The 26,714-nt window shown below is 56.3% G+C and overlaps 6 protein-coding genes across 6 annotated transcripts; 4 read left to right on the top strand and 2 right to left on the bottom strand.

Annotated features, from left to right (window-relative positions):
- Positions 1-5,393: 5,393 nt before the first annotated feature.
- Positions 5,394-9,611, top strand: INS49_008136 (uncharacterized protein; the record flags this gene model as incomplete). The annotated part of the gene is made up of 6 exons (XM_043168881.1): positions 5,394-6,231; positions 6,286-6,318; positions 6,371-7,197; positions 7,268-7,534; positions 7,598-9,091; positions 9,156-9,611. 6 exons carry the CDS (start codon positions 5,394-5,396, stop codon positions 9,609-9,611), a joined length of 3,915 nt encoding a protein of 1,304 aa, XP_043026561.1.
- Positions 9,612-11,843: 2,232 nt separating this feature from the next.
- On the top strand, positions 11,844-12,749 carry INS49_008135 (uncharacterized protein; the record flags this gene model as incomplete). The annotated part of the gene is made up of 2 exons (XM_043168880.1): positions 11,844-12,391; positions 12,494-12,749. 2 exons carry the CDS (start codon positions 11,844-11,846, stop codon positions 12,747-12,749), a joined length of 804 nt encoding a protein of 267 aa, XP_043026560.1.
- Positions 12,750-13,176: 427 nt separating this feature from the next.
- INS49_008134 (uncharacterized protein) lies at positions 13,177-14,454 on the bottom strand (the record flags this gene model as incomplete). The annotated part of the gene is made up of 4 exons (XM_043168879.1): positions 13,177-13,553; positions 13,648-14,217; positions 14,306-14,340; positions 14,438-14,454. 4 exons carry the CDS (start codon positions 14,452-14,454, stop codon positions 13,177-13,179), a joined length of 999 nt encoding a protein of 332 aa, XP_043026559.1.
- A 2,457-nt stretch (positions 14,455-16,911) lies between these two features.
- On the top strand, positions 16,912-19,281 carry INS49_008133 (uncharacterized protein; the record flags this gene model as incomplete). The annotated part of the gene is made up of 1 exon (XM_043168878.1): positions 16,912-19,281. One exon carries the CDS (start codon positions 16,912-16,914, stop codon positions 19,279-19,281), a length of 2,370 nt encoding a protein of 789 aa, XP_043026558.1.
- A 1,123-nt stretch (positions 19,282-20,404) lies between these two features.
- On the top strand, positions 20,405-22,816 carry INS49_008132 (uncharacterized protein; the record flags this gene model as incomplete). The annotated part of the gene is made up of 5 exons (XM_043168877.1): positions 20,405-20,790; positions 20,995-21,326; positions 21,387-22,172; positions 22,275-22,493; positions 22,599-22,816. The coding sequence occupies 5 exons, from the start codon at positions 20,405-20,407 to the stop codon at positions 22,814-22,816; spliced, it is 1,941 nt and encodes a 646-aa protein (XP_043026557.1).
- Positions 22,817-23,862: 1,046 nt separating this feature from the next.
- On the bottom strand, positions 23,863-26,218 carry INS49_008131 (uncharacterized protein; the record flags this gene model as incomplete). The annotated part of the gene is made up of 2 exons (XM_043168876.1): positions 23,863-24,481; positions 24,678-26,218. The coding sequence occupies 2 exons, from the start codon at positions 26,216-26,218 to the stop codon at positions 23,863-23,865; spliced, it is 2,160 nt and encodes a 719-aa protein (XP_043026556.1).
- Between the last annotated feature and the right edge of the window lie 496 nt (positions 26,219-26,714).

The raw sequence follows: 26,714 nt of genomic DNA, 5'->3' as shown, positions 1-26,714 counted from the left end.
TGCCTGACCTAGGCGGGAAAAGTGGTTTAGCGCCTGCAGATATTTATGGTGCGCAGAGAAAGGGCATGGCCTTGTCCGGTAAGGAGATCCCTATACGGCTGGCCACAAGGTGTGCCTTTGGTCAGCGCCAGTTGGTGCAGGGAATGCCCACGGGTTGTTTCCGAGGTTGGGCACAGGTCTGCCGGCACTCCGGGCGGCTCATCAAAGGGGAGACAAGAGTGACGTCGAAATAGGAAGCAGCTATTCGGAGCCGTAGAGAGAGAGGAGGCAACCAATTCCTGATCTTCATATTGAGGAAGATTGCCGAGGTGAGATGAGATGTCTTTGTGCCGCTCACTTCCCTCTTTGCGATGGCTGCGGAGGATCTGAGGTCGACGTGACTAAGTTGACTTCTGATCTGAAACAAATCCTTTTATGAGGATCGGCTGGTGGCTCGTAGCGCCGAGCGGCATGCTGAGCAACGTCGGGAAGATCCCAAGAATGCAGCGACAAAGTTCCAGTGGAGCGGAATACTGAACTCGTCCGCGCAGCCGCGGTGGTACCATGCAGCAGCACCTGCTTGTGCACGCACGTAGCACGGTGACGGTGGCACCAATAGACTTTCGCTTGGAGCCCACAGTTATTACGACGTCTCGGTCGCATCGTGCCCTTTGACGTGCGGGATTGCTGATGGGATCTTCCCTGACTGCCAGCCGATCCCTCCCTATAATCACGGGTCTGGTATACGGGTGTAAGTGGGTGGTTGTGTTAGATTTGAGACAAGCAGTTTCCGCGGGATAGAACGAGGATCGCCACAACGGTAGAATTTGGCATTGTTTCGACGACATTCGCGAGACAATCTCATCCACTCCGTTTCGTTAATCACTGAGCTGGTCTCTGCCATGTTGTGAAACCACTGTGATGGTTCTGTACTTGTATCACTCTCGCCAACTGCCCGGCCAGCTGGAGGCGTGTACCACTGCTGGACAATTTCGTCGTGACGGCCCGGTGTGCGCGCATGTGCGAAACCGTCTCTAGAAAGCCCGACAGCCACAAGAAATACTCCTTGTGAGATGTGACATCTGAGAGCAGAGATCTGCTTTGTCTGTGGCACAGTCCAGCCGGCGTCCTGCGAGCCGCTCAACCCGGGCGAAGGATTGAACATGGCAGGGAGAAGAGGTCCCGGATGGATACAGTCGATGCTTACTTAAGCTGGCCAAGAGACGTCAAAGGCCACGAGGGCATCCGCAAAGAACCTGGGTGACTTGCGGGTCCGTGAAAGAGCAGGGCCTCATTGGCCACCGCACCCACTGCCCTGCTGGCCAGGTGGGATCACAACTTTCGATCTTTTTCAGTGGCTCCCTCGTTGCTTTTGCATGCACAGGTACATTAATTGGTGCCGACGGACTTGGCGCTAGCACAGATGCGTTGCGGGTAACCCGCCCAGTGCCCGGTGCCCACAGCCGAGCACCGCCCACGTACAGACTGGATGTGGCTGCAATTTTTTGATGTTGCTTGGCGGAGACGCCCTCAGGTGAAGCAGCAGGCTGGCGGTGTTAACGGGGAGGGACAGGCTATGTCCGAATGATCCATGTACTTAGTGCACAGGAATGCCTTCTTGGGAAATCCCAATTGAAACCACAGAATGGGGGAGGGGCTTCTCGGCATGGCGTCGCGTTGAGACGATCGGCTGGCCGGCGCCTGCATGCTGGGCAGGCCTGGCATGTTGGTCTCGTTGGGCAGGCAGGATCTGGTTAGGCTGGTTCTCCAAGAGTTGATCCCGGATGCGGGCTGCACTCCGTGAGAATGACATCGTCTGTCTCATCGCGCCTGGAACTACTGTGTCAGCTAGAAGAAGTAGGTTGCCCCTAGGCCCTATGGAAATAGGGGTCCAACAAGACTGCAGGACTGCTCAGTTCGCGTGGTGAAGCTGCGACGGCGGCCAGCCACTGGCAAGGATATTGGGGAAGTGGTGGATTGTGCAGGCTTTTAATCGTGTCGAGACAAGACGTGCATCCGTCGCCTCGTGTCCATACGCACATAGCAGCCAGACTACCAAGGCAGCGAGTTGTGCTGCTGCCTCGCGCCGTTGGCTTGCCAGCAATCTTGGCGGCTGAGGTCCCACGAGGAGGAGGGGGTATCATGCGGGCGACATATTTTTTGCTTTGATCTGATGAGATGAGCTGTCACCCTGGCGCAACTGGTGGCCCCGGGCGCAGGAAAACGAGATTGAGATGGGGTATTGGGGGGGGATGGGTTGGGATGGGTTGGGATGGGTTGGGATGGGACGGGTCAGGCTGGGGTTGCTGGATTGGGCAGGACGGGACGGGAAGGCATTGGATGGGATGGAGGGGTGTGTGGACATGGGCCTGAGCCAATGGGTGCACCAAGACAGGCTACTGCGCACCTCGGAAAGGCCCTTAGTTGTAATATCATGGGCGATGCTCTGGTCGATGAGGATGGTGAGGCGTGACGAGTAAGTTCGCGAGTGAGTGACTGGACAGCGTGAGGCGTGGGCTGCAGAGCGCAGGCTGTAGAATGCTACTGCAGGCTGGCAGTCTGGGAGACGCATTTCTTTCTACCTACTACTATAGGTAGGCAAGGCAGTCCACCATGGCATGTGGCGTACGACGCGAGAGGTCGATCCATCACGCGAAGGCCAATTGGACATGGTCGGGGTGTTTAACCTGTGCCGCGCTAGGCCCAGGCAAATGACAATGGGCCGTGTCGTGTCACCCCTCCTGGCCATCCTGGCCTCTGGCGGCCCTCCTCTTTTCGACCAGGGCAGTGGGCAGGTGCCAGTCGCACGACGAGAAGGGGACGCCGCCGACGCTGTTGAGGAGTCGTGATGGGTCAAGCCGCTGGCTCTGGTCTCGTGCCACCTGGGTGTGCGCGGCCCCTGGATAATTTGTCTGTATATTCAAACACCTGCACTAGACGTATGTGGCTGACAGCCGTGTGCACTGCTTCTTCCAGGCCGGGATGCCTACTGTACACCATGTTGCCGCGTACGGGCGCTATTTTCTGTTACGGTACAGTAGGTACAGTATCTGGGAAGCACACAAATCCAGGGTCGGGAGACATGTACAGGAACATGGCAGCTTGGCCCCGCCGGCGTGGGTGTCTGCCCGTGTAGTCTGCACTGACTGGGTGGTGTGTGCGGGACTACCAACCTGGCCTGCTGCCTCTCTGGGCACATACCTACTCCTGTACTCCCACACACGTGGGGTCTTATCGCCCCAACTAAGACGCAAATAAGTGTTGGCACGCCCACCCAGGCCACGCCCATGCCCTCGCATTTCACGCAGCTGTAGCTGCATTTGTATGTGCTAGTGGCATGTGTGACCACCGTCCCAATGGCTGCGCTTTCCGGTCTTCACACCCTTTGTAAGCTGCATCTGCAATGGCGAGGGCTTTTATACGCAGACCTGCTTTGGCAGCCATGCCTCGCTTCGCCATGGTGGGCCATGCAGCCTGATCGCCGACCGTGATAAAGGTGGAATACCAAGGTGTACTGTGCATGCTGTGGCTAAACCCATCCCAGGCCGGCCGTACGGTGCGCAGCAGAGCCGCCTCCTTGACGGACGAGCTGCTACCGTGACAGTCGCTATTCCTGGACTGGGCTGGTGCTCTCAGGGCATATCGAACAGGGAAGAGCTTCCGCTCTCCAGATTCCACGTTCGAGAATCCAGGTTCCAGAACCCAGGTTCTTGGGAACGTTGCGGGAGCCTCAGGACGCCGGTTTGCACAGTGGGCCACACGTAGAGCCGGCGTTCCCTCCGCCCTGCGGGACGCCCTGAGCTGAGTCCATGCGCAAGGTCACATTGATCCGATGTGCCGTCAGGATGTGATGCGCAGGCTGGCAAAAAGGCAGGCTGGAGGGCAAGGCACGAACAGAAATAGAGAAGACGGGCCCTGAGACGATATGACAGGGAGCATCAGAGCATCAGAGCATTTGTTGCTGTCAAAGAAACACAGACAAAATCGGTTGGGCAGTCTGGGCGAGGGCGGGCGTGTGGAGAGACCGTTGAAAATACGGAATGGCCATGTGGAGCAGGCACAGGCCAGGCCAGGGCCAGGCCAGCAGCAGAAAGGGAAAACCGGCACCTGCTTTGGCAGGCAGGAACGGGAACCTTACCGTGGAGATGCCCATCCGTCTCCTCGGGCCCCAGCTGTCACGGTTGCCACCACCCGTTTTCTGTCTGCCCAGTGCGCCCCCAGAGCCGACAACACCGTCGGGCTGGTTGGGGTCTACCTGGCCAGCCTGCTGGGTTCCCAGAGTGCCCAAGTACCTGCTTAGCTACCTAATGTACCTACTTTACCAGCGCAGAAGTCGGCATGGCTTGTGTGCCTGCTTGTGTGCGTGTGTGTGCGCGCGCTGGCCGCCCGCTGCGTCGAGCCTCGAGAGGAGGGAAAATAGAATAGAGTACCTACAGGGCGCTACCATCCCTTGCCGCTCACGTCACACACGAGGTCCTAGTAGAGACTAGACATGCGGTGCCGTTCATGTTGCAGTTTGTGCTGTAGTTTGGTCCAGCCGTCGTATCCAGGGAGCCTTGCCGAGAACGAGGAAAACGTTCGGCGGTCTGGTCTTGGTCGACTTTGACACCGGCCTAAACCTATCAAAGGCTGCAGGGCTTGCAAGCGGGCAGCGTGTCCCAAGACGAACCACCCTCGCCCCTGTCCCCTTGACCCTCCATCCTTTCTCCGCCTTCTGCCCGCGCCGGACCATGCCTACCTGCCTACTGTACTAACCTACATGCCCGTACCAGTCCTTGCCAGTCCTTGCCTGCCTGCCATCCATCCATTCAGACCAGACCAGACCAGGAACTGGGACTGGGAACCGCAAACTGGAACTGGAACTGCGCCTCTGCTGGCTCTAGCCTCTGTCTGGCACCACCTTTTTTCTGTCCGTCTTCGACTCGCGCAGAAGAGCCGACAGGTAAGCCCACGCCAGTCTGTCTCTCCTCAAACTCGACTGCCTCCTTGGTCCTGAACCTCGTCGACCGCCCTGCAGCACCTGCGTGAGAGCCTCCTTTTCCTCCTCCTCTCACATCATCTGCTCCCTGTCCTCTTCCCCCAAGGTTGGCCTCAACTCCTCCTCCTCCTCCTCCTCCTCCATCCCACCCCTCGGCGCTTTCGCCCACCCCCCCGGCTCCACAGAGCATGTGGGCTTCCTCGTAGCCGCTGTCGCTGCCGCTGATTCTGTTCCTCACCTCTTCCGATCAGAATCAACCCATCTGCCTGCTTCCCACTTGCTCGTCCTCGCTCATTAACACCAGGAGCCATTCAGACAACCGCCCATGAAGTCGCCAGCCACAACCTAGCCACTCAACGCCCTTGATCCTGGATTCTTTTCGCTCCTTAGTCCCCCTTCGACCCGACCCTGAATCCTCGGCATCTCAAGTCTTCCCATGGCCGACAACTCGGCCTTGGCGGCCGCCGCCGCCATCGTGAAGAGCCTGGCGCCAGACTCTCACGCTCCTCCGTCCACACATCGGGGTCCAGGGAAGCTCATCGAGCTCCCGGGTGCAGACACATTCGAGAAGCACCAGCTGGAGCGGGAGCTCGCCGCCCTCGTATCACGGGTCCACCAACTCGAGACGAGAGCTAACTCGACCGGTATCGCCAACTTCCCCGACACGCCTAATGAAACCGCTGATTCGGTGTTTGGTGACGATGCAGCATCGTCACCCTCAGGAATCGGTCGTGACGCTTCCAAGTCGAGACCCGGAAGCATAGGGCGGAACGGGAACACCGTCATCGAGAAGGCTGTCCCCCTGACAGACGAGGCGCTCGAGGGCCTACGGGAGCACGTCGACGACCAGTCAAAGCTTTTGGACAGCCAGCGACAGGAGCTTGCCGGCGTCAAGGCCCAGCTCATACAACAAGAACAGCTGCAGGAGAGGGCCCTCGCCATAATAGAGCAGGAACGCGTTGCGACCCTCGAACGAGAGCTATGGAAGCACCAGAAGGCCAACGAGGCCTTCCAAAAAGCCCTTCGTGAGATTGGCGACATCTTGACTGCTGTGGCTCGCGGTGATCTTTCAAAACGGGTGCGCCTCAACACGGTAGAAATGGACCCCGAAATCACCACATTCAAACGGACGATAAACACTATGATGGATCAGCTTGGCGATTTCTCCTCGGAAGTGTCTCGTGTAGCTCGTGAGGTCGGTACGGAAGGCATCCTGGGCGGCCAGGCTCAGATCGAAGGCGTCGCTGGTACCTGGAAAGAACTGACCGACAATGGTATGTGCCACACGATTACCTCCCTTATTTCTTCTACTAACTCAATATCCCTAGTGAACATAATGGCCCAAAATTTGACCGATCAAGGTAAGTTGGGCGCCCAGACGCGAAATACTTTAAGGTTGCTGACGATGTGCAGTGCGAGAGATTGCGACTGTAACGACTAGTGTAGCCCACGGAGACCTCACCAAGAAGATTGAACGGCCCGCCAGGGGCGAGATCTTCCAATTGCAGCAGACCATCAATACCATGGTTGACCAACTCCGAACCTTTGCTTCCGAGGTCACAAGAGTGGCCAAAGACGTCGGAACAGAAGGAAAACTAGGAGGACAAGCCGATGTGAATGGTGTAAAAGGCATGTGGAATGACTTGACTGTCAATGTCAATGCCATGGCAGACAATCTCACGACACAAGTACGCGACATCATCAAGGTTACAACTGCAATTGCAAAGGGAGACCTCACGCAGAAAATCGAGGCTCAATGCAAGGGAGAAATATTCGAGCTGAAAAACACGATCAATTCCATGGTGGAGCAACTGCAACAGTTCGCCCGGGAAGTCACGAAAATCGCCAAGGAGGTCGGGACTGAGGGACGCTTGGGCGGCCAAGCCACTGTGCACGACGTGGAAGGGACCTGGAAGGACCTTACGCAGAATGTCAACGGCATGGCCATGAATCTCACAACACAAGTCAGGGAAATAGCAACGGTTACAACTGCAGTCGCGAGGGGCGATCTGAGCAAACGAATCAGCGTCGAAGCCCAGGGCGAGATCTTGGATCTCAAAAACACCATCAACACCATGGTGGATCGTCTGTCTACATTCGCGTTCGAAGTGTCCAAGGTCGCACGAGAAGTCGGGACGGACGGAACTCTTGGTGGCCAGGCCCAGGTCGAGAATGTTGAGGGCAAGTGGAAAGATCTCACCGAGAATGTCAACGTCATGGCCTTGAACTTGACCACTCAGGTAAGCAGCGGTCATACCTCTACGTCCCTTACCAGGTGCCTCATTCGAGCTCTTGCTGACTTCGTTACAGGTCAGGGGAATCTCCAGTGTCACACAAGCCATTGCGAATGGCGATATGAGCCGCAAAATCGACGTCGAGGCTAGGGGCGAGATACTCATTCTTAAGGACACCATCAATGACATGGTTGACCGACTCAACAGCTTCTGTAATGAAGTGCAACGAGTGGCCAGGGATGTCGGTATTGACGGCATTCTTGGAGGCCAGGCAGACGTCGCAGGGCTCAAGGGTAGATGGAAGGAGATCACGACTGACGTTAATACAATGGCCAATAACTTGGTAGGTCTTAGGAGGCCACTTCTGATGTGTCGAAATTTTTCATATACTAACGAAGTGCTCTAGACGGCCCAAGTGCGTGCCTTTGGGGACATTACTAACGCTGCCACCGACGGGAACTTTACCAAGATAGTGGAGGTCGAAGCATCCGGAGAGATGGATGAGCTGAAGAGGAAGATCAACCAGATGGTATTCAACCTCAGGGACAGTATCCAGAGAAACACACAGGCTCGAGAGGCTGCCGAGTTGGCCAACAAGACGAAATCCGAGTTCCTGGCGAACATGTCGCACGAAATCCGGACGCCCATGAACGGCATTATCGGGATGACACAACTGACCCTCGACACCGACCTGACACAATACCAGCGGGAGATGTTGAACATAGTCAACAGCTTGGCTAACAGCTTGCTCATCATCATCGACGACATTCTCGATCTGTCCAAGATCGAGGCCAGACGCATGGTCATCGAAGAGATCCCTTATACGTTGCGTGGCACAGTCTTCAATGCCCTCAAAACATTAGCGGTCAAGGCGAACGAGAAGAATCTCGAATTGACTTATCAGGTCGACAGCTCGGTACCTGATCATGTCGTCGGTGATTCGTTCAGGCTGAGGCAGATCATCCTCAACTTGGTTGGAAACGCCATCAAATTCACGGAGAACGGCAAAGTCAGCCTGCAGACTCAGAAGTCGGACCTGACAGTCAAGAGGGACGAGTACGCCATTGAATTTGTGGTCAGCGACACCGGTATTGGTATACCGGCTGACAAGCTCGACCTCATCTTCGACACCTTCCAGCAAGCTGACGGCTCCATGACCCGGAAATTCGGCGGTACCGGTCTGGGGTTGTCCATTTCAAAGAGACTGGTTAACCTGATGGGAGGTGACATTCGAGTGGAGAGTGAGCTAGGACACGGCAGTGCTTTCTTCTTCACCTGCGTTGTACGATCAGCCGTCGACGACGTCTCGTACATCGCAAAGTCGCTGAATCCCTACAAGGGACACGAGGTTCTCTTCATTGACAAGGGGAACACCGGCCACGGCTCTGGCATAGCGCACATGCTTCGGGGCCTAGGTCTCTTGCCCTCCATCGTGGACTCAGAGAAAGATCCCATCCTGGTTAAGCAACGTGAGAAGGGCACCACGCCCTATGACGTTATCATCGTGGATGATCTGGACACTGCGAGGAGGCTACGTGCCATCGACGACTTCAAGTACCTCCCCATCGTTCTACTGGCGCCTGTCGTACATGTCAACCTGAAGTCGTGCCTTGACTTGGGCATTACCTCGTACATGACGACGCCATGCAAACTTATTGACCTGGGCAACGGCATGATCCCGGCTCTCGAGAACAGAGCCGCGCCTTCGCTGGCTGACAACACGAGGTCTTTTGAGATTCTCCTGGCCGAAGACAACGCCGTCAATCAGAAGCTCGCTGTCAAGATTCTTGAGAAGTACCACCACGTCGTGACAGTCGTGGGCAATGGCGAGGAGGCGGTCCATGCTGTGCAGAAGAAGAAGTTCGATGTTATCCTCATGGACGTTCAAATGCCAATAATGGTAAGAGTCTCCATTTCCTCAGCCCAGATCATTTGAAGTATTTTACTAACCTGGATCTCTACAGGGAGGCTTCGAGGCCACTGGGAAAATCCGAGAATATGAGCGCAGCCTGGGTTCACAACGGACGCCGATCATAGCCCTCACAGCCCACGCCATGATGGGCGACAGGGAGCGGTGCATCCAGGCGCAGATGGACGAGTACCTGTCCAAACCCCTGCAACAAAATCACCTCATACAGACCATCCTCAAGTGCGCGACGCTTGGCGGTGCTCTGGCTGGGAACCGTGACCGGGACATATCACGACAAGCCGACGCCAAGGCCGCGGGGGCCCGTATTCCCACCGACCTGTCGGGAAACTACCTGCGGCCGCAGAGGCCACAGCTACAATCACACGGCTCGGACATCGTCAAAGGCCGGATGGACAGCCCTGCTTTGGTGTCAGCTGACCAGGAGGACCCATTGGCAAGGGCACGTAACAGCCTCTCCGCTCCTCCCGCCGGGCAAAAGCGCAAGCGTTAGCTAACTTTACTTTTTTTGGCCTGCAACAGCTCATCTTCCGAGCCAACAGCCAGTAGAAGCACTTGTTCGTTATACCTTGACCACACTCCGTCCTGTACACCAGAGAGAGAGAGAGAGAGAGAGAGAGAGAGAGAGAGCACGCGCAAGAGAGCGAGGGGGGGAGAGGAGAGCGTGAGAACAAACACAAATTTGCCGATTTTTCGTCCATCAGATCAGATGCAGCAAAGCAAAACACACCATTTCTTTTGCCAGCAGCAAGCAGCAGGGCCAGGTCGCTACGGCTATGATACCACGGGGGCTCTTCATGAGTTCAAGTTTCTTCACGTAACATGTCAGTTTATAACGGGGTTTATTGTTAGGCAAAGGGTTGCAAGGCATTTGGCGGCGTTAGTTGATTTTCCATGGGTACAACATTTTGAACACGCTTTTTTCCCCTTTGGAAAGTGGTGGGACTGCGCCTTTCGCAAGTGAGCATTTTTCTACAACCATCATATCATCTCCGGTTCCGAACGGAGCGCAGTCAAGGCTCGTTCTCCGAGCTACGGAGGCCAGATATGGAGCAGAGGGCGTTGTATGCACAAGACAAGGGGGTGGGCGGGCAGGGAAGAAGAGGAGGGCAGGTGGGTGAGGGTGGTGGCGATGGCGATGGCGATGGCGATGGCGAGGAAGTAGGGGACAGCTAACATAACATGGTGAGACTGGCGGTGGTGGACGGCGAGCGTTCTCCGCTAGGCTACTCTGTTGCAAATATTTATTCGTAGTATGTCTACTTGGTGAGGCGACATAATCCTTTCGCTTGGTTTTCCTTGTCCGCTCCGGTAACTCGGACAGGTCTGTGGCTGAGACCTTTGACGGCCGATACCCTCGGGAATGACGATTGACCCTACATGTCTCACCTCACCGCGTGCAATCGAGATGATGCGTCACTCCGGAGACCACAACAGGTCAGACTGCTGCAGTCTAAGGGGGTTTAGGAAAAAAAGCCTCCGGATCTCTGCAACCGGGGGCGACCCTTACGAGCGTGCGCACTTGGAATCCCATCCGGACTGACTCGGCCCCCAAGGAGCTGGTTGGCCGGCTCGAGAAGGAGAGGTGCCGCGCCGGAATACCAAGTGTTTTGCTGTACTGCAGGTTCACGTGTAGCACGTAGCACGTAGCACGGAGCCTCCCGGGGGAGATGAGGTCTTTATGGGGCGAGACAGTGGCCCGTGGTCGGATGGACGGCTGGGGCTGGGCAAAACCTTGAGCGGGCTGCTTGAGTAGCTGTAAAAGGCGTATACCTATGCGCTGGTGTCTACCATGTACCATGACGACGTAGAAGGCAGGACGCTTTTTTTATGTTTTTCCATAGTTTGCGGGGGTCCCGGTTTGGGCACCGTGATCCGAGCGGAAGATGGTTCGTCCTGCCCCTCTGCCTGCCAGATCTCGCTCTTGGCCGCACCAGCCCCCAGACCATCACACGTGTGTGCGACGGACCGAAGGATCCGCATGATGCAGCAAGTGCTTGTCCCCCGTGTGCGGGATGAACTCTCTTCTGGGTGCGCTTCAAGCTTCATCCATGGGCCTTGGCTTCTTGTTGCTGAGCGGACCCCTGTCTTACTAGCTGCGTAGCACTCTTGTGCCGAACACTCCCCCAGGGGACTGCGGGTTGGGGGAGTGTGGAGCAGCTGGATCCCTGTCCATCACAGGCCAGCCGGACACTTTCTTCTTGGCCAGTGCACGGAGACCTGCCCACCCCTTGCTGTGTAGGAGGGGAGGTGAGGGGAGGGTGAGGGGCCCAGGATGTGCAGTCGCGTCAATTGCAGGGAGCTTGCATGTGTGCCAGTGATTATTTTTGTAGACATCTCACTTCTGGTTCCCGCGCCTGCTCACAGGAGAGCATGATCCAAGTAAAACTGCCTTGCGCTGACCCATTGACAAACACCATATAAGTATTCACCTCCGTAGAAAAGGCTGGCACATTTTGTTGTTGAGTTGAGGACACTCTTCTGTCCCGCACCAGGAGAATTAGTTGCATTGCTTCACGAATTGCCCCCCCCCCAGTCACCTACCCGCCTCGTGCTGACCCAGGGCATAATTTCCTCCCGTACGCGCAAACGTACACGTAGCACGCAACGCCCTCACGCCTCTTCACATCGTCAATCCGGCACCAGAGCACTGCCTCCGTCCCTGCTTCCGTCCCTGCTACCGTCCCTCCCTCCTTGCACAACCTTCCAGCCACCCACAGACGCCATGGTCATCAGCTACCCCCCGCTCGAGGACCGGCCCCTCAAGAACACCATCTGCCTCTTCGACGTCGATGGCACCCTCACGCCGGCGCGGCGCGGCGTCTCCGCCGAGATGCTGAACCTGCTCGCGCGGCTGCGCCAGAAGTGCGCCATCGGCTTCGTGGGCGGCAGCGACCTGGCCAAGCAGCAGGAACAGCTGGGCACCCCGGACGTGGCCGTGACCACCCTCTTCGACTTCTGCTTCGCCGAGAACGGCCTGACCGCCTACAAGAACGGCGAGCAGCTGCCCTCCAACAGCTTCATCCGCTGGCTCGGCGAGGCCCAGTACAAGGAGCTCGTCAGCTTCTGCCTGCACTACGTCGCCGACCTCGACATCCCCGTCAAGCGCGGCACCTTTGTCGAGTTCCGCAACGGCATGGTCAACGTCAGCCCCATCGGCCGCAACGCCAGCGTCCAGGAGCGCAACGACTACGAGAAGTACGACAAGGAGCACCACGTGCGCGAGAAGTTTGTCGAGAAGCTGCGCGAGCGCTTCGGCCACCTCGGCCTGACGTGAGTGCCCACCTACTCACCTGCCCGCACTTGTCATTTCTGCCCAATTGCACCGGGAAGGAGAGAACCATTGACTAACTAACCATCTCCCCTTTCACGCAGTTTCTCCATCGGCGGCCAAATCTCCTTCGACGTCTTCCCCACCGGCTGGGACAAGACCTACTGCCTGCAACACCTCGAGACCGAGGCCAAGAAGACGGGAGGAATAACCTACACGACGGTCCACTTCTTCGGCGACAAGACGTTCAAGGGCGGCAACGACTACGAGATCTACGAAGACCCCAGGACGATCGGGCACTCGGTGAAGGGGCCCGAGGAGACGATGGGGGAGCTCAAGAAGCTCTTCGAGCTGGAGTAGAAGGTGTTTACGACCATCCGGTGCTGCGGTGTGTCTCGAGAGGAGATACTGTCGGGCGGGCGCGTCCAGCCCCTCCGGCTTGTGGTGGGAAATTGGCTTATTGAGATACCAAGTAGACAACCATGCCATTGTCTACATGCCCTTTGGCAATCATACCCACTGCAATTATATCGTCGATCACAAATTTCGAGAATTGCATGTTTGACGTGAATAAGGTGCTGCCAATGGGAAGCAAGAGGTCAGGTGAAATCGCATCTACTCTGCTTCGTGGCCTTTACGCTCAACCTTACCTGGAAGAGCATGCTGTATGCAGACTTGCATGTCCATTCTATAGGCTTTCATTCCAGAAGCTTCAAGCTTATATACAAGACTGAATCGATACCATTTTCTTTTCCCCGGGCTTTTACAGTCATTTTGCGTCGACACATCAGTCGGACCGAGAGTTGTGGATGTCCAGGACCAGAATGTCCGTAGCCCCGACCTTAGCGAGCTCGTCCATCGTCGGGGCGATCTTCTTCTTCTCGACCATGGCGCTGACGGCGACCCAGCCCTCCTCCTCGAGCTGCGTTATCGTGGGCGCGCGCTTGCCGGGCGTGACGGAGGAGGCCTTGCTGAGGTGGCTGCGGGGGATGTTGTACTGGCAGAGCACGTACCTCTGGGCAGTGATGACGCCGCGGATGCGCGAGGCGATCAGCTCGACCAGCTCCGGTTGTGATGGTGCTTTTGACTTGATCAGGATCGAGGAGGACTCGACCACCGTGTCTATTGGCTTGAGGCCTGCCGCCTTCATCGTCTCGCCGGATTCTGTATCACTTGGTCAGCTTAGGGGCTCCTGTGCACCGTAAATGCGACAAAATCAAAAAGGTCGTTCAAGACAGAGTAGGAGAGGGGTACTGACCAACAAGATCCACAATGCCGTCTGCGACGCCCAGGGCGCACGCCGCCTCGACGCTGCCGCTCAGCTCGATGATCTTGGTCTTGAGCTTGCGCGAGGGGTCCCACGAGTCGCCGTTGGCGGGCTCGCCGTCCTGCTCCAGCTCGAGGCGGGTGAAGTACTCCTGGGCGAGGTGGACGAAGCTGGTGCCGATGTTCTTCCCGATCAGGTCCCTGCCGTGGGCGTAGCCGCCCTTGACGGGGACCTGGACCTGCAGCCTGCAGGCGCCGAAGCCGAGGTCCATGACGGTCTCGCAGCCGCGGGGCTTGCCGTCGGCCGGGGTGACCTCGCCCGACATGCGCCGGGCCCTCGTGGAGCTCCTGTAGCTGGCCTCGTACTCCTGCACCTGGTCGTAGCCCGTGATGCCCAGGTCGACCTGGCCCTCGCCGATGAAGGTGGGGATGTCCGCCGCGGGGAGGAAGATTAGCGCAATGGGCAGGTTCTTGACGAGGGCGATGTCGAGCCGGTTCTCCCGCCGGAACTGGATGTCGGCGCCCTCGAGCAGGTTAAGCGTCGCCTGTTGCAGCCGGCCCTCTGGCGCGTGGCGTGTTGCGTTAGCTTGGCCGTCTGTCTGCGGGCTCGGGGAGGGTTCAGAGTCTGGGGCGCCGGGGCGGCAACGTACTCTTGGGCACGGCGAAGAGCAGCCGGCCTTCTAGGCTTCGCGAACACGAACATTGTCAGCTGCTGTCACAGCCTTCCTTCCATGCACCGTCGGTGGGCAGCAGCAGTTTGAGACAGGGGGACGAGAGCATACTGGTTGACCAAATCCATGGCTAAAGCTGGCACAGTTCCAGTCAATGGCAGGATTGGCAGATGTGGATGTCTGGGTGATCGGTTGCAGCTGCCAGTGGTCAGTTGTGAGTTATGGCAGCAGAGAACCGGTTGGGTGGGTGATGAGTCAAGCTCGGGAATAGCATCCACAAGTCAATAGAGGGGCATAAATGCAGAGGGGCAGAAGGTGGCCAGAGATTCCGCCGGGGGGCTCTGGTGTCCTACAAGCCAATTGGACACACCTTAAGTGGGAATTAAGTATGCTATCAGTGTTTATCTACTTGACGTCTGGAAGAGAGCTGGCGATCATGTCGTTGCTCCCGAATGGTGTCACAGAAGATTTCTGCTGTACACAGATACGGTAGATAGGTGCACGTTCCTGTACCGGAGCTTCTCAACGGCTCTCACACGCTGCTCAATTGTCAAACTTGGAATGGCGGGGCAACTGCAGATAGGCGAGCGAAATGATTTGCAGCACTAGATTCCATCCGGTCTGGTGCCTGCAGCACACTGTACATGTACATACCTAGGTAACTGCATACTAACCAATTAGATATGAGTGGACGGCTTACGTAACTTATACAGGCTGCAAACACACCTCTTACTTTCTCTGTGCCCAGTATCTACCGGTATATATCTACCAAGAAATTGCTGACCTCACATCACTCATTACTCATTCATCCTTTTTCATGTCTTTTCAGCTTCCATATGTTCTGGATCCCTCAGCAGAAAATGTCTGGTGCTTGCTTGCCTGAAAGTGACAGTGGCAATAGCCTTCCTGCCCACTACTCTTCATTGTCAGGGTCCGGTATTGGTGATGACATTTATAACCTGTGGCAACAAATGAATAGATCATGGATTTTGATGGATCTTGTCGAGCACACCGTATGTGCTGGGAGCACATAATTGCTCACTGCCGTGTTGCTTCTTCCCAGATGATGCCGTCTTCGCTTCTACACGGACCACTTGGGCAGTGCTTAGGGATGTTATGACAGCGTTTTGAGAAGCAGTCTGTTGTCTACTATGTCCAATGTGGTTGAATTCCCTCCTATGAGCACATAAATTTGGACCACCAGAATGACGTGTTCAGCCTACCACCAGCTGGTCTGTCACAAAAGAATATTAATTGTCCTCCTTTCTTGAGATGCCAATCTCCAAGACTCCGTCCCATCAATCGGTCAAACACTGATATCATCTTCAAGTCACGAACTTTCTTCTGATAGAGAGAATCATGACGTCAGTATTTATTCTGTGCCAAAGTGGTACGGGTTGGGGAGACTGCGCCTCCTGAAGGCGACCAGCAAAACGATAAGAAGAGACGACTTTCCCCCCATGGAAGCACAACTCTCATGAACACACCGAGCCTAAGAGGGCCTGCCTTCTTCATCCGTTAATGATCGAGGGACACTCCTTCTACTCCTGAATTCCTCCCTCTGGATGTTCCAAGTCTGCCTCCAGCGGCCAGCCATTGCTCCGTCCGGATCTATTTCTTCCTCGGGTATTCAGGGGTCCACACCTGTTCTCTTCAAGAAGCCAACATTCCTGATGAACGGAGACAATCAAGGGCAAGCACAAGCATCGAAGCTTAACAGCAACCGCGTTTGGTATCCCTGAGACCCCTCGTCTTCGTCACCGGGGTTCGTCTTGTCTGCTGAAATCGTCAGCTTGTGTGGGTTTTCCGGCGTATTTACAGGTCCACACACCACTCAAGTCATCTTTCAACAACATTATTCCGACTGAAGCTGGCATCTGGCAAGGACCTGATACCACGTCCCACTCCGTCTTGGTTACTGCTTGGGCGTGAACCACCTCGTTTCCACGTCCCGGTCGTTATTTGCACATCTCATGTTCTGCTTGCCGTTCGTTTCTGCTATCACGAGTTCGTCAGGGATCGATTCTAAGAGGAAATACTTTCCAGCGCGCAAAAATCCCCATTCCCTTTGAATGGACATATTCATCGGTGTGTCGTGATGAAATTGCAGCCGACTGTGGCTTGCTACATCGTCTTCAGCGTCTCGACGCTACTCGGCTTCACACGTGGACACGTCCTACAGCAAACACCAAAATTCTCTGATCACGAGGACATTACCTTTGTTCCGTGGCAACGTCGAAGCTACTACGAATAGGTACGAACAATCACGAGCGAACTCTGACGAACTCAAACGCCCCAGTCTGCCCCAACAAACGGGATTCCCGGAAGCATACGTCAGATCGCGATCAGGCGTACCAAGCTTTCATCCAACTCAATTCAGAATTGTTCGTTTCATGAGCATATATTCGAAATTGATGCTGGACTTCTACCCTCAATAACCCTGTTCTCGGAACTTTTACCCCTGACTACTTATCCACTCTCAAGAACCCCCTAGCTGAGAATTCCTCCGGTTAGACATGAGCTCGTCCAACGGCCGCCGTCCAGGCCACAGTTCTCGAGGACATCGACCGCCAAAGAAGCCAAAGATGAGCGATGAGGAATGGGCCAAGTCCCTGGCTACATTCCAAGGCGTGGTCGACAACGAGGCATCCGATGACCGTTCCATACAACTGGCATGGGACACATTGCGACGGGACTATAAGAATAAATTCAACGCGAAGGTGTCCGCTCACTCAAGCCAACAGAATGAGGAACCTTTTGGTATCTGGGCTGCAGAGAAGTTGAGTGAACAGACTCTCGAGCGAGTCCTCTGTCTGGTATTCCGCAAAGACCTGGCCGAGTGCGACCACATGTCTCTTCTCAGGAGTACTGCTGCCAAAGCGAACACGACAGTATGGCATATGCTGCTCTACTTTGGCGCATCCATGTTCTCCGAATCCATGCTCAGCAAGGTCAGGAAACGACTGCGCGTGTTTGAGCTAGACCCAGTCACCGGAGCGTCAAACTTCAAGAGCGCATACCTGAAGGCGCTCCAGGCCGCAGCGAAACGTACTAAGGTGGTGCTGGATACAACCTCAGTAGCTGCTACGAATGCGGTTCGGGTCTTTATCAGTACTGACTTGGCTGCAATGGCCTCTGCTAACCCCGAGTTTGATCCTCCTGCGCGGAAGACCGGCGGCGCCACTGGCAGCTCGCAGGCCCAGGGGCAAGGAGCGAGTCACTCTGTCGCCGACACAACCCGAAACATGTCCAAACCAAGAGGCACAGAGACACAGAAAACAAAGAATCCAGAAGGCAGTGCGAGTACCCAGGGACGGGAGGATGGCTTGCATCTTGCCACCGCAGACGGCGAGACTATCAAACCATCAATCGAGTCTAACATACCAGATCGTCAACCTGACCGTGCTGCGCAATTTCCCACGGCACCACGTCTCCTTCGCTCCGAGTCTGAAGGTCGGCGCAGCCACCTCCCCTCAGTCGCTCCGATGACCAGACCGGACAGACACAGAGGCACTAGCACTCGTCGGAACCCGCCACGTAAGGGCAGGCCGGGTCCAATGTACGTTGGGGTCGCCCCAACTGATACTGGCGAGGCCCCGATCAGAAATGGTGAGACTGCCGTCGACCTCGAGATCAAGGCCGAATCTTCTTCGGTTTCGGCGACCAACAGGTCCACGGGTGAGGAGCCACCGACCAGAGTAGGGTCTACCATCCACTGCGCTCCAGACATGCTTCAAGCCACGTCGAAGCGGCCCCTCACGGTGCAGGACAGTGAGCCTGCTACGCCCAAAAAAGACGGAACAAAGCGCCCGAAACAGACTCTTACGCGCAGTGATCTCCTGGACTGCGGAGGGGACTGGGATGATGAGACGGTGCTCACCATCCTCAAACAGCTCGAGTCCACGTGCCATGCTGAGTATCTTGTGGTCGATGGTATGAGTGACGACGACAATCTTAGCACGCGGAACCAACTTACCGGAGAAGCTGGGACGAGGGGCTCTCTTCTTATCCCCTTGAAACTTGCGGCTGGACAGCGGTTACTGGTGGTCGTGGAACTCAACCCTCCAGGCAAGCCAGGCAGAGGCGTTTTGCGATACTACGATCCCTGCGGCCCGCCAGATGAGGATGCAGTAACCGAGTACGCCCCAGCAGTGAAGCTCGCACAGCTATTATTCCATGTGCTTCCCGACCGGGATCTCAACAGGGCCCTGTGGAAATCGGAATACTGCGTCTGCCCTGAGCTCTCCTGCGAACAAGACAGTGGTCTGTCGATATGCCTCGGAGCCATGTACGCAGTCGGTGGCCGCCCGCTCCCCGAGATAGTGGACTGGTTGTTCTGGAGACACCTCGTGCTTGGCGCATTCTTTTCGGATGATGCAGCCGTGCAGCTGCGGATCGCGCGCTACCGGGGCGAAACAGTCCACAAGCTCATCCGCCAGGGCCAGATGTCAGATGGCGCACTGGTGCCCCAGGGGAGGCGGGTCTCGTCAGACATCGAGTACCTGGGCACCGCAGCCATGAACCCCGTCGACCGTATCGAGTGCCGCGCCGACAACGCAAAGAAGACCATCGAGGTCATTCACGAGGGCTGCAGGATCTTTCATGGCCTCCAGGAGAAGGTGGACACGGCGAAGGCCGATCTCAAGACTAGGCTCGACAAGAGCACATACATTCGTGACAGCCTGCGCCGCAAGCTCAACGTCGGCGACCAGATTGTACTCGGCGCACCGCCTACAAAGGTTGAGCAGGATGATGAGACCGCCGAGGCCTTTGACAGAATGACTCTGCAGCAGGCCATCGAAGAACACGGTCTTTGCAAGGCTCGTCTTGACGGACTTTCGGCCAGCAGCGAATCCGTCCGCCAGGCTCTGCACGAGCTTGGAATTTGGCGCCGTGACGTGAACGCGGCCGTCCTGGAAGACGATGCAAGTATCTTGAACAAAGGGGCCAACTAATGCACACGAGAAGCATGGTTCAGCCTGACCTTGGACACTCTTGCACTCATATCTAGCCAGGCTGGTGCACCATCGACAGCGGAGAAGAAAGAAATCAGAGCGGAAGGAGGAGAGGAGATAAGAGCATTAAAGCACTGGCTGTAGTCGGTTATCAAGACTGCGCAGGCCCGGCATTCCGAACCGTTCTCGATTTCGAAACGACCAGGAACAGCACGGCAGGAGACTATTCTAGCCGCCTCGAGCAAGCACTGCTGCACAGAGCCTACGCTCAGGTGGGCAGAAATTTGAGAATGTTCGCCACCCTGTCAATGGTGTTGGAGAATGAGAACTTCGACTTCGGGACAGGCAAAAGCGGTGCTTTGAAGTTTGGGAGTTCCCTGGGCAGGAAGGCGGATCGGAAGGTCGATAATCAGATTCCTCTGCTTCCCAGATCACTGAGATGGATGGGTGATCATGAATGACGGGAGAATCCTCCCACACCTGGATCCCATTCCCATCACGTTCTCCGAGTGGCCGGCAAGCATCACAGAGCAGCATAGCCAGCTTAGACCAGGACTTCCCTCACGGGATTTTTGATACGGTACTGTCATATGTAGGACACACCAGCATTCATAGAGAAAAGAAGCTGCATTTTTAAGAATGGCCAGCGTAGTGTGAAGTTAGCTGTTGCTGTCGCCACCATTTGTCCCGAGGATCTGGGACCAGCCCCGCTAAAACGTAGCGATCTCACGCGGGCCGCAAGCACTAAGGCGCCTAAATATAGTGACAGATGCACAGGCGATGCAACTGTGCAGGCCGGAGAAGGTCCCCTGGCGCCAATGGGGTACGTCACCTTCTTCGAGATGATCTTATCTACCTCCACATCCCTGTCCACACACCTAACACATGTCTCAACCCACCAACCTTCTCTTACTCGCATTCCCTCCATGCGACGGCAATAGACACCTAGCATTGACTCTCCCTGCCCTCTCTGTCTCACTCGATAGGCGACCCAATCTCCCAACGAAAGCTTAACAACCCAGACCTGATACGGAAGCCAAGGAAGTATGTGAGCATCTGCGTGGCCGGAGCAGCCGCTCAACCATCGCGCCCCTATGCATACCACGACTCCCCGCATCGTTCAATGCGCGAGATGCCCATGCAAATGAAGACCAACAAAGAAAAACCCACAAGAGATAGTGGACAGAGGGACGGAGTGCTGACAAAGAGCTTCCCAGCACGTCGCGACACCCCTTACGACCGCGCCCGAGCCGAGCACCACGAATACGCAGACCTCGAGGACGACCAGCGAGCTGCCTTCCCCAAGCACCAAGAGGACACCCTACCGGACAGCGGGGATAGCTCACATCGATACACAGAGAGGCCCGAATTGCTGGAGGGGTGGAGTGCGCCAGCACTCGGCCGGGACCAGATGTCGTCCTTTACGGGCCAGCCCAGCATCAAGGGCAGGAATGAGTCCATTCGCATGATGCTGCTATGTGCCATCCACTTTGGCATCACATTCACATGGTACGGCTTCCCCGTGGTTACATTGTCCACCTTCCACGCCCCGACCCCATAGGGCATCTGCGACTACCGCTCCGCAGACGTGGCCTCAGAGGTACGATGCCCACGTCTGAGGAGCACGGTGACAGCACCTGGGGCCCTTCATTGACGCGGAACTTTCCCTCCCCGTTGCAAGCAGACGAATGTTCCCGCTAACTGCAGACCAAGGGGAGTCGAGATGACGTACTGCACACCATATCTCCTCAACCTCGGATTAACAAAGAGCCAAACATCGGTGGTGTGGATTGCAGGACCACTGAGCGGCATCATCACACAACCGATCGTCGGTGTTCTGGCGGACTCAAATAAGTCAAGATGGGGACGGAGGAGGCCGTACATCTTCATCGGAACCATCATCGTCTCCGCATCGCTCTTGCTACTGGGATGGACAAGAGAGATTGTCGCATGGCTGCTTCCCATGGAGAGCGACTTCAGAAGGAAGTTTACTATCTTCGTGGCCGTGCTGGCTTTATATGTGACAGACTTCGCTATCAATGCAGGTAGGTGCCGCACTAATTGACTGCACTGTCTGCTCCGGGCTAATGACAATACATCGCCAGTTATGTCGTGCTCAAGGAGCCTCCTCGTGGACACTCTGCCCATCGCCAAACAGCAGACCGGCGCTGCCTGGGGAGGAAGGATGGGTTCGTTCGGGCACATCGTAGGATACGCAATCGGCGCCATCGACCTGCCCGGGACCTTCGGGCCACGCCTCGGCGACACCCAGTTCAAGCAGCTCACCCTGATCGCCTCCATGAGCATGCTTTTCACAGCGGGCGTGACCTGCTGGGCCGTGACGGAGAGGGTGCTCGTCTCGGTGCGGCAGGACCCCAGCCGCTCATCCGAGGGGCGCTTCAAGGTCATCCGCCAGATCTGGTCGACACTCATCGATCTCCCGCCGCGCATCCAAATCATCTGCTGGGCTATGTTCTGGGCATGGATAGGATGGTTCCCTTTTCACTTCTACGGGAGCACTTGGGTGGGCGAGACCTACTTCCGCTACGATGCTACCGCAAACGCCGCCGCCGAGGGCAGCACGCTCGCACCATCTGATGCGCTGGGTGACATGGGCAGGATCGGAAGCTACACCCTCACCATCTATTCCTTCATGACCTTTGCCGGTGCCTGGCTCTTGCCGTTGGTCGTGCGCGCCCCTGAGGACGAGAAGTTCACCCACCGCCCGCCTGCGAGCATCGCGAATCTGGTGGAGGGGTTCAGCAAGCTGAAGCCAGACCTGCTCACAGTCTGGCAGTCGGGCCACCTGATGTTCGCTTGTGCCATGTTCCTCGCCCCGTTTGCCAAGAGTTTCCGATTCGCCACCGCTCTTGTTGTCTTCTGTGGAATCCGTAAGTAATCACTTTCCCAACCCCCCTCCCAGCTTCTCAAGCTGCTTGTATTTTCGTTGTGCAATTCAGGAGGATCATTCACTGACAATTCCACAATTGTAGCGTGGAGTATCGTTTCGTGGGCCCCGACTGCAACGATGGGAATGGAAGTCAATAAACTCAGCACCGCCGACATGAATACCTCTTATCGCCGCCTCTCCAACGCCGACTCCGTCCAGCTTTCGACGATCCACCTCGAGCATGGTGCCCACGAAGACGGCACTGATGGCAACAGTGGGAGCACAGGGGAGCTGTCTGGTATCTACTTTGGAATTCTGAACAGTAAGTCACATTCCGGCAGACACATCCCCACAACCTACCCTTGTTGCACCCCTCGCTATCTGTACTAGTTCGGAGGAGAACAGCTTTGCTAACACAGACAAACAGTCTACCAGACAATTCCGCAATTCATAGGATCATTCATCAGCACCATCGTCTTCAGCATCCTCGAGCCGGGCAAGAGCCCGGAGCTCGCGACCGACGCCCACCCCAGCGAGCACCACTCCACCACCGGGCCCAACGCAATCTCGGTGTGCCTGTTCATCGGAGCAATCGCCGCGTGCGCCGCCTTCGTGGCCACAAGGAAGCTGAAGTATACGCCCTGAAGTATCGGTACTCTTTGCTGTGTTTGAAGGGTGGGCGGGGTGAAGCAGGTCGATATACGAGTAGATTACCAGAGAGGTGCCTTTGTGTTTGTGGGTGGCTAGAAGAAAGCGAGGCCTCTCATTGTGAAACTTTGAGAGGGCAAGATACCCCGGGTGAGGATGTGAATAGGGTACACACACAATGCGTACAGGTGGAAGGGCGGCAGCAGTACGGATTGATTATAGAGGCAACTAGGGAAGCAAGGCGTACGGTGGTCATTGGAAAGGTCTCTTCTTGTTATCCCTTGCTCCTTCATCTGCGAGTTCTGTTTCCAGGGGCAGGGCGGCTAGGCGGCGTTCGTGTACCAGGGGCTGGCTAGCTTGGAGGCGTTTTCATTTTGAGGTCGCAGTGGTTCCAAAACCTAGACTAGGGTGTTTAGATACTATTATACAAGATGCTGGAAAGCATCGTGCAGTAGTGTGTCTTGCTCAAGTTTATCCCAACCGGAAGGTGTTTGAGTGGACTTCATTGATCTATGTGCTTCACGGAAAGCGTACCTAGATGCGTTTAGCAATCTAGATAGACATTTGTCCCCTCAAGTCGGTCTTGATGTTATTTTATTACATTGCTAGATATCTATCTACGTCCTGAAAATCAAAGTCGAAGCCTCCTCCTTACCTGCCTGCTGTGCTGTCGAACAATCCAACGGTCTCCAATGGAGATCAGCGCCCCACACCAATCAGTCATTGCTTCCATCGAAAGCGCAATAAGTCAAGAGTGTACAAGTTCGGTTGGGATATCAATCTGATTGTCTTGTGTGTATGAGAAATGTCCATGGGTATGCGCAAGCAACGCCAAAGCAACCAACCCCTCCCTGCCTGACCAGAAGTCTGTGCATGCAGTCACCAGTAGGGATATCAACCAAATATCTTCAGCGCACAAAGACAAGGGCATGTCCAAAGGCCCACAGCAAAGCTCGAATCGAAGGGTCGAAAGGGAAAAGCCCATCCCAGAGTCAATTACAAAAGAGACCTAAAGTCGTATCAATTCCCAGCCCCCAACGCCCTCAGTATATCGGTCTCGAGCCCGGCTCGTCCCACTTCTTATGGACAGCAGATCTATCAACAAATAGGGTCTCGTCTCCAAGCTCTGTATCGCCAGGGCTTTGTGACCTCCGCCCGATCCTCTTCCTCCGGCCGCCGGTCTCGCCAGCCCCACTAGGGCCGATCCACTCCCACGCGCGGCCGATCTCTCCGTTGACGCCCTCCCGCTGGCCGGTTCGTACATTAGAGTTCTGCTCAATCACCGCCTTGACACGCTTCCAGATCCGCTCACGCTGAGAGATCGAGTGCACGGCTCGCAAAACATCATCTCGTAAGTGCGGCAGGAAGAGGAAAGTGTCAACCTCGCCGTCATCGTCATACGCCAGCTCCTTCTGTGCCGACAGCCTGTCCAGGACCAAGTCAACCAGGCCGGGAATCTGGGCCGAAATGGCACGATGCGTCCTGTACTTGGAACGGCCGTAAAGCGCCGACAGAATGGAGAGGACTACTGAAACAATGCTGAGTCGATGTCGTTCCAGTCCGAGGCGGACGGAGCGGCGGGCTGCGCACCCGAGCGGAAGGCGAGCGAGAGAGGTGGACGCCAGGTAGGTGTCTGAAACGGCTCCGGAACTGGAAGAAGTTCTGGATCGAAGACAGGTCTGGTTAGTGGGGCTTTGGTCAGAATAAAATCTCTTAAACTTGTTTTTGGACTTCCGCAAACTTGAGAGGAATGAAGGGGGTATTTGCTCTCAGGGCTTGCCTCCTGCTGCGTCCATGGGACGAAGCCTGAGACAGAGCCTCATGGGGAAATTGGGGAATCGATAGGAATTGAACTTACGGTGGTGCTGGCTCTTCCTTCTTCTCCACCACAACTTCATCCCTCTGCTCGATCTCACCAAGCGCCGCGACCCACAAGTCATCGAATTCCTTCTTGCTGAGTTTCTTGCTCCGCTTCTCGCTGACGGTCTCCTTCAGCTCCTCCGCTGCGACCATGGGGTTCTCGGGCTGCTGGCCGTCTTCATTGACAAGCTCACCGCATTCGAACTTGGCCTTTCGCTCCCGAAGTTCCTCCACAGCCTTGTCCGCGACAGCCTTGACACGCCGAAGCTTCTCGCTGTCAGCCTCACAAGTAGGTGGGAGTGGGATGAGGCCGTTGGCAGACAAAGGGTGAGGCTTCAGAATGAAACCCTCATCGCATCGCACGGAGTGGTCGGCGTAGCAGTAAGCGTGAGGTGGGCAAGGCTCGCATTCAGGCTCGGCGAATTGGAATGCCCACTCCGGCACGTCGAACTTGAAGTCTTTGTACTCCAGATGCCGAGGAATGATCTCTTGCGCAGGCCTGCCAGCTCCACAGTACCCAACGGCGATCTTCTCTTGTCGATACCAGGCTCCGTAAGCCCCGAGCAGGACGGTGATGAGGAGCCAGAAGGGTGTAGCCAAATTGGTTGATCTCCTGGGCTGGCGAGCAGGCACGACAGCCGTCTGTGCCCTGAGGGCGTCCTCCTGCGCGAGGACAAGCTGCTCGTCAGGTGTGAACTCCTCGCCGGCCTCGACCTCCTCAAACACAGGCTGAGGAGTGACAGGTGTCTTGGGGCGCGAGACGGCGCTCACGGGTACGGCAACCGAGTTCGAGTAGCCCGTAGACTCGCGTGTGTCGTCCCTGGGACCGTCTGTCCGTCTTCTAGTAGAGGATGCAGTGGACTTCTTTGCAGTGGAGTCCAGGCCACCGGTCTTTCTCCGGTTGGATGGGGTAGCCATGGGGATTGGAGAGCTACCGCTCTGGAAGGGGTTGTCGCTGGTGAAGACGGTCCCGGGCTCGGTGGACTGTCTCTCGTAGACAGTGGTGTCGTCGTCGGAATACTCTCTCTTGACCTCTGGCTGCGGTGTGAGGTCTGGCTGGCGGGAGGGCTTGCGTGTGGAGCGCCTGCCTTCGTAGTGGCTGTCGGTGTCTGTGTCTGACTGAGGAAGCTGCCGGCTAGCGGATCGCGCCTGACGTTTCCTGGGGCTCAGAGAGCGCTCCACAGGTAGATGGTCAGGCTCCTCGGAAGACTGCTTGAAGCTCCTGGTGGCCTTGCGGGGAGAAGCGGCTCTCCGCCTTGCGCTGGGGGGCGGGGGCATGTCCTGGTTCGCAACCGAGTAGCCCTGGGAGCCGTCTATGTTTGTGATGCCCATGCTGGACCGTTTGGCCTTCTGGCGCTGAGCCAGCAGCTTCCTCGCTCGAGGAGCGACGGTGTCGTTGAAGATTTCGACGAGCTGCGCCTTCTTCGCGGTGGCAGGGTAGGGGACATTCTGGCTGACGAGGATGGAGCGCAGGCGCGGGATGGTGACCGAGGCAGGCTCGAAGTCGGGCTGCAGGTAGTCGACCTCGCTGTCGGACATGGTTGCGGTTTTGATGGGTGTTTCTGCTGAAGACGTCGATGGGCAGAGGACAGATGTGCGCGAACTCGTGCTCGAGCCCCAGAGGTGATGCAGATGGAAATGATAAAGATGAGGAGGTAGAGAGACTAGCTGATGGGTGGACAATGCTATCTCGCCCCAAGGTTCAAAGCGCTCAACAGCTGTCAGCTGGACCGTGACCTAGGCTTGATGCGGATGACGGCATCGGCGGGCCAGGTGCGACCGTGTGATAGGGCGAGGGGAACACGTAGCGTGGGCTGGCAGCTGCGTTGGTGATAAGGATGAAACCAGCAGCCCTTTGTTGACGGCAGAGCTCGGCAGAGAGGAAAGTCTTCTAGAAGGGCAGAGCCGGCAGACTTTTGTCTCTGCTGGACTGGCAGACTGGTGTGTATGTAGATGGATGGATGCGCAGTGTGCCCTGGCGTGTGCAGTGCAAGAGGAAGAAAATGCGCCAGGTGGAGTCGGGTGGGGTGGTAAA

The sequence above is a fragment of the Diaporthe citri genome (assembly GCF_014595645.1).
Source record: "Diaporthe citri strain NFHF-8-4 chromosome Unknown scaffold_3, whole genome shotgun sequence".
NCBI classification, from domain to species: Eukaryota; Fungi; Ascomycota; class Sordariomycetes; order Diaporthales; family Diaporthaceae; genus Diaporthe; species Diaporthe citri.
Note: the sequence above shows the minus strand (reverse complement) of the source record. Positions and strands in the feature narration are given on the sequence as shown.